The 15,498-nt window shown below is 37.4% G+C and overlaps 1 protein-coding gene across 4 annotated transcripts in view; it reads right to left on the bottom strand.

The window, feature by feature from the left end:
• The window catches only part of LOC115451191, a 144,780-nt gene that overhangs the window by 17,338 nt on the left and 111,944 nt on the right, over positions 1-15,498 (bottom strand). For 3 of the 4 annotated variants that reach the window (XM_037437707.1, XM_037437706.1, XM_037437709.1), the window contains one exon: positions 3,777-3,932. In XM_037437707.1, coding sequence (XP_037293604.1) covers positions 3,777-3,932 — 156 coding nt within the window. The remainder of the gene's footprint in view (positions 1-3,776; positions 3,933-15,498) is intronic. The other variant, XM_037437708.1, reaches the window with a different exon arrangement.

Genomic DNA, 15,498 nt, shown 5'->3' with positions numbered 1-15,498 from the left:
GCGTAGACATTTGTGCACTATAATATCTCCTTCGTGATTGATCTCCGTCGAGATAAGCCTAGGCGAAAAGGACATTGTCGAAAACGGCCCCAGAACCAACAAAGGTTTGACTAGCAATATAATTATTTATGTATATTTTTATATTATTTGCAAATATGTGTATAAAACGGACAAGCTGCTACATCCAAAATGAATATATAAAAGTATTGTAACGACTTAAAGTCAAAGTCGCCGACATGTTTACAACTAATTATGTATAGAGATGTACCGGTTTGACAAAACGATAAATCATTAGATATTAGAAATCATTAGATATTAGATACCGATAATTGATTATTGAAACATTTTAATATATTCGATTTGTGAGGCGATATGTTCTTTAATTATTATAATATTATTTAATCGAGCAGTGGATGCGTCTCAAATAAATAAGTAGTTAGTTTTAGGACTAAATTGATTATAGATCAAGTCATCAATGAAAAAAGTTTTTTTTTAGTTTTTAATTCATATTGATTTACTTTGTTTATTTAGATTCTATATTAGCGACCCGCCCTGGCTTCGTACAGATAGCAGAGCATAATATATTATACAAACATTTATTTTTCTGTCGTACAAAATATTTATGAATTATACATATAAAAAGTAGCGTTCTTCTCTCTCCCTCCATCCGGGAGCCTCAAACTCTCTCCATATTAAATTACTATCGGATCCGCCCGTGTGAAAGATTTTCCGGGATAAGAGTCCCGCTAAATATTTTTCCGAATAAAAATAACCCTATGTTGAATAAAATCGATTTTTGTATAAATAATCGATATAATCGATCCGGAATCTAGTCGAGTAGTATCCCTAATTCTTACTTCATTTTTCAATTCAATTTAATGTCACTCACACTTCACTCATCAGAGACAAATAAACTAGACTCTCATTTTCCATATAATATATTATAATTCTCTGACTCTCACTATATCATTGACGATTCGGCTATTATAAAGACTCTGTGCGATTGATTACGATATCGACATACACTGGGTGTGATTTCTGGACTTTGTGAACTGATGTAATAATTTACCTGGCATTGATAACGGATACGAAATGGAAATTGCTTTTTGCATTAATTGTGGCTCTGCTGGCGGATCCATGGTGTTGGAGAACGAGCAAATTCGCCATTGTATACAACAATGGACAGCGCCTCGTTTGGCAAGCACATTTTTCTTTAATCGTACAAGTTTAACTGCCGCCAAATTTCTAGTTCGCTCCTCAGTTCCTGTTCTTGGTAACTGCGTGGAGACAGCGACCAGAGTCTGTATGCTACCTACTACACACTTTAGCATGTGGCTGTGGCAACTTAAGAGCAAACTAGCAAGTATATTGTTGATTAAAAAATGTGTGTCATATGCTTGAAGGTTTCTTACATTTAATTCAGCTGGAAGATTTGAATATATATATAATATGTGTTTGTTTGTCTTTTTTTCAGGTTGTAGCCCTTGATCGTATATGTACAGCATGTTGGACCACGGCCCAAGAGCCTATACAGTATACATACTTCAGCTGTAACAATGTCAGTAGAAGCTGCGTGCTCTGTAATAGAATGTTGGAACTCCGGACTCGGTGACTCTGATTGGCAAAACTGAATTGATAAATAATACCATAACAACAACCCTCCTGCACAATACTCAGATAATATTTTATAAAACAATGTAGGTGATGAGGAAATAAATAATATGAACTAAAAATATTTTTTATTTGTTTAATTTAATCCTACATGCCCTAAGAGTCTACCAAAAGTGTGTAAAATATGCCATGCTTCTGAGGAAGCGTGAATGCTCAATAGTGCGCCTCTGTCTGTCTCTTCGGGTAATACGTACGACGTACGTATATATAGAAAATACATAAAATCTGAAGGGTACTCTTAGAGGATGTAAATACTATAACTACATAATTAGGTACCTTTTTACTTATAAAAAATTATATGAATCAAGTCTTAAAATATCCTGATTTAAATAAAAAATAATCAGATACCTACATAGTGATGAATCTTTAAGGCTTATATATATTAGATAGATACTTATATCAATAAAAAGCATATTTAAAGCGTAAATGATAGGACTATAAATCTTCCTTGAACATTGAAAAGTTTTCAATGTTTACTATCAATTATAACCTCAAAATCTCATCGTTTTTTTGGATTAATGCGATATCCCAGCTTGTCCGTTTTATAAATAATATGTCATGAGAATTTATTAATGATTCTAAATATTACAAACATTTTTCCATTGCTGTTGGTTCCAGGGCGGATTATGTATGGGCACAGAACAATGTCCTTTGGGTAGCAATGAATGATTAGGCCAAATGCACTGATATTCTATAATTCTCAAGATATCACTATAGAACTGTCTTTTGAATTCTTCTTGAAAGCTTTTCGCTCTCAGTAGTAAGGAGGCCCGTGCCCAACAGTGGGACAGGATATAATACAGGGCTGATATAATTATTATTTAATGGCTCTTGAAGTAAAACCACTTCACCACACTCTGTGGTATGAGTAAAATCTACACTAGGGCCACAAGGCGACAATGTCGGTGAAGCGAACTCCACATATCCATATATGAGATCTTACGTACGCGACGCTAACCAATGCAAAGCAGCAAGTATTTAGATAGTCACACACATCGTTTAGGTAATTTTGTCACCCGCTTTGCTATGGAAGTACACAATTAATGTTTCCTCCCTATCTTTCTATTTGATTAATTTCGTTGGGATAAAGACAAATTAGACTAACAGATAGATAAAGACAAACAAGACTCGCTGAGCTTTACCGCTCGGTGTCATAAATACGTGCCACTGCTGCGAAACTTATCTATCGCCTAAACCGTTAATTCTATGCCGAGTGATAAGAATTACTATCAAAGAAAATTAGCTATCACAGATTACATAGTTTTCAATTTTAAAATAAGTATGTATAAAGTTCAGTTTCTAATAAAATTGTGAATTACCCCGGCTCTGATTATAATTTTTTTATACATAAAATTCACAAATTACGTAATTTTATCAAACAAATATAATTAATTTCTATGTTAATACTGTGTAAAAATACTTGCTTAGTATGCTGTCTAATGAAAAACAAACTTCGTAAGATTTTTCCGAACAAATTGACGATGGATGTTTCACATTGTGATAAGTTAAATCGAAAATAAAATCATGTACCTATTATTTATTGAATTTTACTCTAACAGATTATTTTAAAATTCTAAGGATATCACTTGATTCTAATGGGACTAACAAAATTTATGAACTATAGTTATAATAAATAGAATACCTATCAACAAATCAATCAAACATTGGCCTAAGTTCGCGCCAACATTCTGTGCGAACTTACAACAAACTAGAGGCGCCAAAGTAGTGCGCAAACTCCGCCAAGTGTAATCCGACCGATTTATACAGACCCATTCATAATACTACAGTTGTAAACAAATAGTAGTTTTCCAACACGGTCGCATAATGTTTGCCGGTCAACGGCAACTATTCACCGGACGAGTATAGTTGCAATGTCGCTACCAAAGCAACATGAACGAAAGGCGGTGTTCACAATCCGGGCGGCGTATACTTCGCGCCAACTGCTCGCAACAACTCCGCTCCATCTCTTTCTAACTCACATACGAGCGAAAGAGTCGGCACATCAGTAGATTCGAGGCCGCTCCGCTAAAACTGGCGGTCTCGCAATGCAGTTGGCGCGTAGCTACCAGGCAAGCAGAGTGTACGAGGAGGTGTGTCCAACTTACCGGCCGGGTACTGCCAGAGTGGTGCGGGGGGCGCGGGCGCGGGCGGCGCCGGCCACGCCAGCGGGGCGGGGCGGTCATCGCAGAGCACGTTGGCCACGCCCACCGTCATGGCCGCCTGCGTCGCGTCTGCGGGATGACAACACAATGACGTGGCGCCTGCAAAGCGCAACACGTGTCACACACACACGTACAACAACACACATGTGTCGCGGCCGACACAACACTAGCAATAAATATACAAAACACATTTGATAGGCTCAGTTGGTATAAGCTGATATAACTCTACGATGAAATGTACTGTTCTACTGAATTACTCTCATGGGTCTCTCAATAGCGAGCAAGACTTTGTCTGGACAAGTACTGGCGGTTATTCTGTTTGCTGTTAATTAACACTGGACTGTGGCCAATATAATAGCTGGACATTATGAGACTTAATACGTCAGGCTGACGAGCGTGGTTCAATGCCACGAGGTTTGGAATTCAAATGTGATGTTACTATTGTATCAAGCCCTAACGCTCACCATCAGCCTCGTCAGAGCAATTAGCTAGTATTATTATTCGCCATACTGTTATATAAAATCGGAATTCCAATGTCACTGCGATAAACAAAGTTGAAATATGCAGAGTTTAATAATTCTCACACAGACCAACACAATATTATAAGTGAATTACAAACACACATTAAATTAGACATCGACTGGCTAGAATAACAATAGTATAGTCTGACCGGAAAAATTCAAAACCTCATTGTGGTAAAATATGGAAGTGATATCTTGTATTGACAACGTTAAAGAAAAATCGAAGAGACGCTACGAAAGTGGGTTTTTTATTTTCCTGGTCAAGTTATAGAAATGTTTAGAATGTAGACTACGCGAAACTGGCACCAATGTGTTAAAAAATGCGCTAAATTACTATCTAAGTCATAATAAACAGGCGACATATGCTAGATAACAAAAAATAGTTTAACTTTTTTCCACCTGCCCTTAGATCTAACAATACGTCACAGAAACTAATATTGTTGGTAAGCAGCGACTATCTTAAGATGCCGACTTTAGCTTTACAGCGTGTCATCTGATACCGCACTTGAGAGCGGTACTGAGTTGCATTTATAAATAAGGCCCTAAGAATACAAGTTCGAACTCAACAAACTTAACTTCGCTGTTCGATGCGTAGACACGGTTATTGCAACCGCAAAAAAATTGTAATAGTAAATTGTTTTTTTCTATTAAAGTACATTATTATTTAGATACGATTCTGAAAAGGATATCATGATTCTAGGTCAACGGGAAATACCCCATAGGCTTTGATTCTCTTGCGAAATCGCAAAACACGTAAAATGCAATTATTCTAATTCTGACAAACGGAGTCTTCAGATTTTGAACACTAAAACATATCTAACTTTTTATAATAATATGCATTATCGTCTATTATTAGCTACTAGAAAAAGAAAAACGTAAAAAAAATAGTTTGCAAATCTCTGGAACTACTACTGCTCCGATACTGAAAATTCTTTCAAGACACTGGTGAGTTGCGGCCCAATAGCTTACTAGCAGCGCACCAGGTTTGTCAATTTAGATTCTTGCTTCTTTCATGTCGAACAATTGAACTTTTTTTCAAGTTATTTATTCCGATAACTTGAATAGCTCTGGGTTCGAATTACTCTTACATCATGGGATAGTAATAAAATTCTACCAACACTTATAGTTACATCACTACCCCATCAGAATGTACAAAACAAATTAAACACAACAATTAATTATGTACCTTAATTGAAAGTTAATTACCACAGGAATCGAACTCGCGACTAGATTCCCGATCGCGTCCATCACGGTATAATTACTGACGGGGCACTGTCCACCCCGTAAAGGGTATAGCGTTAATTTATAACATCCGATCAGGTTGCCCGCGTGCTGTGTCTAATACCAGTAATTACTTCGTAAACCGGTCTTGCCAACAGCTGCTGGCGATGTATCTGTAGTGCCAACGCGCTGCTTGAACGAGGTTCGATTTCTGGGTAAGGCAGAGGTCTTTGTACGATAAGGCGATGGACGTGTGTTTGAAATTATCATGTTTATTTCGCCCGCGTGACTATCTCCGTTATAAAATCCCGATTATAATTATGAGAGAAAAGTTACTTATAAATTCATATAACATTTGGTTATGCTTACCAAATTTTATGTAAATACATTCAGCGCTTTCTTCGTTTAATTTCGACACATATCCGATCATATTCACTAACGTCCACATTTATGAAAGTAAATGTTGGTCATGGCTTGACTCGGAGAAACCTTTCCCGCTAAAAGCCTTTAAAACAATTCTCATAACCTCCCTGTATGGAAACAACGGCATCTAATTAAATAATAATAATTTCCTATATGAACAAATTATTGGGTTTAAAGAAGCATATTATGTGTTCATCTAGGACATGCGCTACCCATGTAAAAAGTTTCATCCATATCTATTCAGTTGCTTTTGAGTTGGCTTCTAACAAACATCTAAACATTTCATAAGCTTTTGCATTTATGTTATTCGTGAGATTAAGGAGATGGTCATGTTTTATAATGTTCAAGTAAATATTACCTCCAGCTTAATAGTAGATAGTTCTCTTCTGTTATCATTAAGTAATTTGGATTTTTTTGCGGGATAAAATTTTTCTCGACGTAAAAAGTACCCTATAACATTCAGGAGTAACGTAGTTTCCTATTAGTGAAAACAAATTCAAAATCAGTTTAGTATTTCTCGAGATTGACGCGTTCAAACAAACTTTTCAGCTTTATGTATAACTATAGATAGATTTGAGAGCTTTATATTAACGACGATTAGCATTTACACGAGACATCGTAAAATAGTTACATTATACCAGAAATGTAAACTAAAATCAACATATCATTTAATTTAGTATAATTGTGTTCTTAGTTTAGTGTCAGTGTGAACCCGGGACATCGAGGTTTGATTCCCAGTTCGAGCAGCAACGTGCAGGCGTGGGTATATTTCCATTAAATCTGATTAAATCTTTGTGAGTACATTAACTACAATTAACAATGTAAATCCACAATGAGGGTTGTCTAACACCCGTTTTGAATAATCGATCCCAATCTCAATCTTCAATTCGATCCCGAGAATGAACCAATCAAGTCATTTGTAAGCATGTCAAATAATACTAATTGGTCCATTTTTGAGATAGATCGATTGGGATCCTTTATTGAAAATTATAGTTAATTGCAATTGTCAGACATAAGCAATCCATAAGTTCATACACGTGGAATTGATCCTTATTTTGAAATCAATTAAAATATAATTAGATTATCTGCTAAATAAAAATCTAAAGTAACCCATTTCACGATAAACAGAAGTAACACAATAGTGGCGAAAGGTGAAATTTATCAATAGGTAACCCGATAAAAAAAATTGCCTTAGTTAACATATCGCAGCCAATTTAACAAAAACTAAGGCAAACGTAAATAAACCTAAAAGTGAAGCCGGTAGGAATCAAGTTGTATGGACGCTTCGCCACTGTAACACAATTCTAAATAATCTTTAATATAAATCTATGCTATACCATATATTATATTATGCTCAGTCGTTTGCCTAGGAAACAATGTTACTCAAATTTGAACAGATCATAAATAAGATATGAACCTATAGCCATTTATTTACCTAGCAAAATTCCTTACTACGGCTAATAGAAACATGCAACTGCTCGAAACGAACCTGAGACACCAGCGCAGTAATCGCAACGCGTACGCAATTACAAAAATATCTAAAAAATGCGATACAGAGTAAATATCGTTTTCTTGATTTCAATATAAATCTAAGTTTACAAAGTTGGCTATTCCAATTTACAACCTGGGACAGAACACACACGGCGAAAAGTGGTTGCACTAGTTGCACTTCTGCTTACCCCTAGGGGATAGAAAGGTGCTCTCGTTTCAATCGTCGGAGGAGATCTCTCGCTGCCGGCCGTGGTTGCTTCCATGGTCGGCAGCCCGGAGGCCTGGCGTGCGGTGGCCCACTTCTGCGAGGTGGTCCTCTCGCAGAAGGAGAGTGCCGAGAGGGATAGAGAGAGGGAGGATCCCTCCCGCCGTCAGAGGAGACGTAGGAGGCGCCGGGTGGACGACTGACCGGCGTCTCCCGCCCTGTGGAATGGGGGCGTTTGGAGAATTCCACCACGGTATCCCCTGCCTGTCGTAAGAGGCGACTAATAGGGGCCACGAAGGGGTCGTCGGCGGGCAGCAGGGGGCTGTCCGCCCTAGTGCATTTTTGTGCATTTTTACACATCTTTCGGTTGACCCCCGGGATGGACGGCAGTGTGCTGTTGGCCTCACACTGCCGTAGAGGCCGAGGGCGTCCTTCGGTGCGCGGGGGCTTCTGAGCCTCCCCCCCCCCCATAAGAGACGGGCCGCAAGACGGTACCGCGCAGGGGCGGCTGCGGTCGCAGACTAGACACTTCAACGTCAGAGGAAGCCCGCAGCCGTCCCTAATGCGCCGAAGAGGGTCACCGCGGAGTTTTAGCTGGTAGGCCGTGCATAGGTTAAGTTGTATATAGGGTTAGGGACTCGGCCCGGCGGTCATCATCAAATCCGGGCGGTTCAACGCCGGGCTGTAAGGCACGGTTACCCCAGCATAACCGCTCAGTCGCCCCCCACGAAGGCTGGGCGGTAGTAATAAGGCACTTTCTCCGCGAAACCAAAAAAAAAAAAAAAAAAAAGGGGATAAAAAGGTGTGAGTGTGTGTGTTTATTGTTTATAAACCGTATCTTTAAAAGTTGGAGTTAAAGTTGTGTCAGGCCTATCAGCGGTAGGATTCATTCGACTCAATAATAAAATTATTTGGGTAGAATAAAAATGTTATAGATAACAAAAATACATGAGTAACGGATATTCTACCAAAATTTCGGGCCAACAACTTTCAGTTAACAAATAGCGATCGATATATTTCTCATCGATGTTGATCGATAAACACGAGCATTTTATCGACCGCTCAGTTCGATAAACCACATTACTGTTTAAATGCAATTAATTCACGTTTGGTTTCGTTTATTTTAATGGCTATTTGCATAAATAACGAACATACAAAAAAACTGCCATTTCTCACGAAACAAATTCTCACAATGAGATCTAATACTGGAGCGGCAACCGCGCGAGGAGCCAACACGTCATGAAAGGAAGCACGTGCTGGTATCGCTATCCTGCTCTCGCACAGCGCTCTATCTCGCTTTAACACTAGTAAATATACAGAGTAGGTACAGTGTCAGAGAATTTTAAATTACTTTAGTGTTTTTTATATAAAACAGTCTTTATAAAAGTGCCTATATTAAAAGTTATTTAATTATAATGTTTAAATACGTCACCAACGTGTCATGTCATCCCACTATTATCATAAATCTATGTCAGAAATGCATTAAGAATTTTGATTGTTGATATCTCTGTACTGCACACTACACTCTACACGCTATCGGTTGACCTTCACCGTACCGTCTCACTCTGACGTTCGCATTCCACACATAAGCGGGTTTCATTCACTCTCGCGACTTGTTTGTTCGGTCGTACTGCGTACACCTCCTCGTACGCGCTGCAATCCTAGTATCACGCGCGCTGAAGAAAAGGGTTTATCCGACGCTGAGTGACCCGGATGCACCAACTAGGATTTTCCGACCAAGAACTATTTCATTTTTCATGAAAAACGTCGAGTTTTATTTAAAAAAAATACGTGAAAATGCTGCAGTAGCTTGACACAAAAACGATACTTCGAAATGTTCGTTTTTTACAATTCAAAATAGAATGCTTTTTCGTCCGGGAGGTTGTTTTTTCTGCGCAAATATTGCCTCGTCAGTGAGTATTTTTCACGGCGCACGTCGCTAGGAAATCTAGGCCAGTTAATAGCGTCCCTATTCTAGAATTAAAATAGCTGCACGTCTCGTTGCGTGGTTAGCGTAGTGAAGCGTAGCGTAAATAGAATGGACGCGATGTCGCGCCGAGTCGGCACTCTGTGTGCCGCGCCGCGTCGCGTCGCGTTCACTGCAAGGCCGACTGGATTGGATAATAACGACCCATAATCACCGGCTGAAATCGAACACTCGTTCGATTTGATTTTTTAATAATCCGTTATTTTATACAACTCAATACCCACATACGCAAAGGGAATTATTAAAAAGCATTTATAAAAAACTTATTCGCCTGCAACTTCATTCGTAAAATAATGCATGAATGGAAAATACCAATTAATTTAAGAAGTCCCGTGTCACCACGGCAAATGTACGCGAAATTAAACATTAAAAAGACATGCAAAAAGTTCTAAAAGTGTTGAAACGAAAAAAAACATTTTCAGTTCGAAAGCGAGGCGAGGACGCAGTTACACAAAAATGTACCAGGCCAACATAAACGCTAGCGGTTGCACGGGGCGAGCGCACTGACAACAGTTTATTTGCAGTTAGTCAAAAGGCTGCAAGTGGGATTGCAAAAGGCGGGCGCATGAGACAGCTGCAAACGTAAAGTGGTCAAATTAGAGAGCCACCGTTTGTGCATAATGCTGACATGCCAGAGAATCAAAGGCAGAGGGAACAAATATTAAAGTAGACATTTTCAATCAGACAAAATTGGTACAAGTAATATTTCAATTTGAGTATTTTGTGTTGATTATTTTTACAAACCGGCAAAAGGTAGGGACGACTCTGAAGCGTGGTACAAAACAATTAAAAAAGTAATAATAATGAAAATACCAACCGACCATGTTTGGGACACGAAAAATATAATTCGATGTTTATCAGAAGATACTTTATATGTTAAAAAGTATAATATGTATTATGATAATGTATGTAATAAAGCGATTGCGGCTGTAGTAACAAGCTCAACTTCCACAAATTGGATCGTTGGAACATACCTTTTATGAAATTAATTGCCGTTTTTTTTTTTATTTTAAGAAATCCATTCATTTGTTTTTCGACTACTTCTTGTCTAGATTGATTTAAATGGTAAATTTAAAACTACAAACAAATTACTTTACCAACAACGGTTGGAAAAGAAGGTGCCATATAACATATCGGCCTCTAAATAAACTAACTATTCAACAAATTAATGGAATCATGACTGCAGTAGCGAAGAGTTAAATTGTCCGAAAGGGAAGCCTTATACAACATAGGTACCTATATGTACGCATAAATGTGGTTTGTAAATCGTTCTAATGATAACTATATATATTCCCCTATTTCCCTTGGTCACGCCATCATGCGTGAACGGCTGGACCGATTTCACAAATTTTTTTTGTTGTGTTTGATATTGTCAGGAGAAGGTTCTTATGAAAGAAAAAAATCAAAAAAAATCGCGGAAAATTAGAAATTTAAGAAAACTACGAAAATTTATTGTATACTAGCTTCCGCCCGCAGCTTCGCCCGCGTGGATTTCGGGTTTCAAAAATGGAGAAGGTGCTCAATTTGTCGGGATGTTTTTTTAATTTATGGTGGTATGCAGGTGGTCCGATTGTCCGGTCAGGGTCTGATGATGGGATCCTGGTGAAATCGAAGGAACTTTTAACCATTAAGGTTGCACACGAAATGACGGAAGCTTAAAAATGGAGTAACTTCTCCCGTTTTCCCAACATTTTCCATCACTGCTATGCTCCTATTAATTGTAGCGTGATGAAAAGTATACTATAACCAGCTCAGGAGTATGAAAAATAATTGTACCAAGTTAAGTTAAAATCCGTCGAGTAGTTTTTGTTTCTATAACAGTTATACAGACAGACAGACGAAAAATTTACTAATTGCATTTTTGGCATCAGTATCGATCCCTAATCACCCCCAGTTATTTTGGAAATATATTTCATGTACAGAATTGACCTCTCTACAGATTTATTATAAGTATAGATATGCAAAAGTAGCTCAAAAATTGTCCATAACGAAAACATGCATTTTAAAGTAAAACAAAAGAAATAATATCGTGAAGCCAACCAAATAACTAATGATATATTAAATTTTGTGACTGTTCAATTTAGTCGGGTCCGCGATATCACTTTTGTTGAGTTTCAGAACGCGACATTACATTATTATATTCTGTGCTCCAACGCACACTGCTTTGATGTTAGGAACACACCTACATTGCTTAGACAACAGTGAACTTTATACAATAGCAATAAAGCTCAAATTGACTCTACGTATTAGTTAGAAAACGTTTGTATGGGAAATAGAAAAATGCTGTTTTGAGGATTTTCCCGGCAATTATTCGAATTTTTCTCACCTTTTAAACCTTCCCTAGAACTCCACGAATAATTCAAGACCAAGATAAGCTAAATCCGTTCAGCCGTTCTCGAGTTTTAGCGAGACTAACGAACAGCAATTCATTTTTATATATATAGATAGATAATTGTCAACTGTTTGAAATAGCTGTCAGCGATTGACAGAATGCGCGCTGCAAATTCATAGTTATGACGGGACAACGTCTGTCGGGTCAGCTAGTATTTATATAAATTACGAAAGGGAATTCATTGGGTTTTATTATTTCATCACCACTGACATAAGAAAGAAAGTCCACCATTTCTTACTTTAACACACACAGCGGTCACTACCAGGGACCCAGAAAAGCAAAGTATGTGCAAAATAAACGATCTACATTATACATAATTAACGATAAAATGTCGATAACGAAAACATTTCTCTTTAATCGGTAATATACAGTTTAAACCGTGTCACATGAGACAGAATTGGGCCATTCGCCGAATTGAACTCACTATCGATCGAAATTATTTTTGGACATCGGCCGATTATATTAAAATGTCAATAGGCGCTCCACCGGCCGCGGAATTTGCTTCAGTAATTGCATTCTGTTTAACAATTCGAAAGCTGACAAAGAAAGACAATTATGTGGGTTCAAATGTATAAAAACCTACGGCTTTCATTTATGCTATACTTATTAGTACCAAACCTGAGACTTAAAGCTCTGCCGAGACAGTTATTACTTCACTCTCTTTCTATTATCTGTTTCGTGTTATTCGGTGCATTGATATGAACTATGACATATAACATGCCTTCATGCTTCCACATCTAATTTCTTTTCATCACGCCAGTTCCCTTTTCATGGGTAAGCAGTAATAACACTATATATTTCGATATGTATGCTAGTCTATTGCCATTGAATCGCGTGAAATCGGTGCCTTTTTCCACTAAGTGCGTGCCGATCCAAATTTACAGGAGTTGCAGTGGTGGGTTTGTGGGCGGGCTCCCTCGCTCCTTACAACCCCTGCGGCATAAATAGGGGGCGTTTAGTATCCTCAGGCCGCCGCCCCACGGCCACTCAGGCCCAAACAGTAAGTTGCTAACAGTAATTTCTTGATTAGGGGGTAAATTATGTTTAGTTTACAGAGTTGTGGCCAGTCTACGTAGTTCAGGCATAGGAACATTAATGAGGTCAAAGATTTTTCGTTACTAGGGCGTCATATGGTTATGGAATAAAATAACACTTTTGAATCTGTATCTACCTTACATTGCTAACGGCGAAGGAAAACACCGTGAGGAAACCTGCACGTCTGAGAAGTTCTCTATAGGAATTTCGAAGGTGTGTGAAGTCTACCAATCCGCACTAGGCCAGCGTGGTGGGCTAAGGCCTAATCCCTCTCAGTAGTAGAGGAGGCCCGTGCTCAGCAGTGGGCAAGTATATAATACAGAGCTGATATTATTATTATATTACATTGCTAGATTTCGTCGCCGCTGCGCCTACGTTGTACCGAAAATAATGTTGATTATAGCGACTACCAGAGGGGAAGAATAAAGCTCCCATCACTCGCAAAACTTAATATTTAATGCAGTTTAAAAAAAACCGGGCGTAACAAGCGTCCAATAAGTTTGTTTACAAAAATCATTTCTGCTCACTTAACATAGTGGAGTATTCACTTGATATAATAATTAGAACAAAATTCAGTGGACGAAAAGATTTTCGTGAATCAAATATCTCAAACATAATTACTAAAGTTAAAACTTAACGTTCCAATTAACGCTATATAATTGATCGCGAAGCACCGGCAATTAAGCAATGGTTAACATCACTTGCGGCATGCATTATCTACAATTACAATTATAATGCAAATATATGCCCTGCACTTTGTAATGGTAGAGTCAACAATTTTTTTTATTATTCTAAGTGGGGTGCGGGCCCCTATTTATTTTCCCCTTCGTTATTTTCCATCATTCAAAAATGGACTTTAAGTTACGCCGTAACGGTAAAAAATCGTTTGTAAAGTACGCTAAAGTTACTTTACACGAAATATTTTCGGAAAGCATTTACGGAATTGAAAAGTTTATGGTTTTGCAAATTTACACTCGCTCCGAAACTAAATGTTCAATTACATGTACCTTTTGTGCCGACTATACCGGTCCGGTACAGTTAGCATCGATATTTATATTAAAACAGATTTGAAAAGTCCGTTGATTTTTTATTCGTACACGCCAGTGTTTAAAATTCGAACGCAATTTTTCTGACTCGTACTAAAAAATTTTCGAACAATTGCAAAAAATGACATACTCATACAGGTTTAATTAAAAATAATCAAAATATATCTATCATTCGGTCTTTATTATTTCACGTTTACATACCATATAATGCAAACATTCGCTGTCATTCAAATCATTTCGTGTTCCATATTTAAATAATAAAACTAAAAAATTTCATTCACTCGCATCCTACATATTCTATCTTCTGTGAATATCTCAGACAATGCAATAAAATTAGACAAGTTTGTTTTCAAAGAAGGAACCTATTTTAATTCCAGTTTTGTGGAAGTTGTAGCTTTGAAATAACATTAATTCTTCTCGAGATATTACTTAATATTTTTTGTAACAAATGGACAGTTCTTTCGTACAAGAGTCCGACTAATTTATACTTCAAATATATATAGGTAGTTTTATATATTGAAACATTAATATATGATATATGTTCCTTGCTATAACAAACAGCTGACATGTGTGTGTATGAGTTGGGATTCAAACTACCAAAATTTCATCATAAATAGTTTAGTAGTAGAAAATAACAGACTTACTTCCACATACAACGCAGTAAATATAATGTCGATTAGCGAAATACTAAGTTCCTTGTCACTAGAATAATCTCGCACTGGTTGATCGGAAGTTCGGAGCGCGACTCCAAACAAGTCTCTATATCAACTTGATCTTGTTTATTACAATAAGCAAGTACCAAACGTGAATCAGCCAGAATTCCCGGTATTCCGACTAGTTTATTCACTGCGTGACCATGACCCGACACAGTTTATTTATCTGACCCGATTCGAACTGCGTATCAACAGCTCGCAAGCTTCGAACCACTTCTCGTAAGTGCATTAGGTTGTTTCAAATAGAACTGGGTACGTATATTTCATTTAAATATCTAAGCTTGAATTTTTTAAATTAAAATTATCAGAAGGTTTATTGTAAAATTTATTTTATTGTTATTTACTTAATTACAATTTCATTTTAAAACTGGAATATAAGTTAATTGCGAAAATAGAAAGGCGGTTTATTTTCATTTTACAACTTCTATTAAAACGGATTATAAATTATAATGAATTATAATTACTAATTAGTATAGCTTGGCTTTTCATCATTTCCAAATCAGCTTTTGAATGCGTTGAATAGAGATTAATTGCAATGTAAACATATTGAATATTAATTTGGAATGCTCGCAGTGCCGGGTGTCCCTAATTTTTATTTGATTACCTGATATCAAATTCTTTATATGGAGCC

Source organism: Manduca sexta, chromosome 12, assembly GCF_014839805.1.
Source record: "Manduca sexta isolate Smith_Timp_Sample1 chromosome 12, JHU_Msex_v1.0, whole genome shotgun sequence".
Lineage (NCBI taxonomy): Eukaryota > Metazoa > Arthropoda > Insecta > Lepidoptera > Sphingidae > Manduca > Manduca sexta.
The sequence above is the reverse complement of the archived record's forward strand: the minus strand, read 5'-3'. Positions and strand labels throughout refer to the sequence as shown.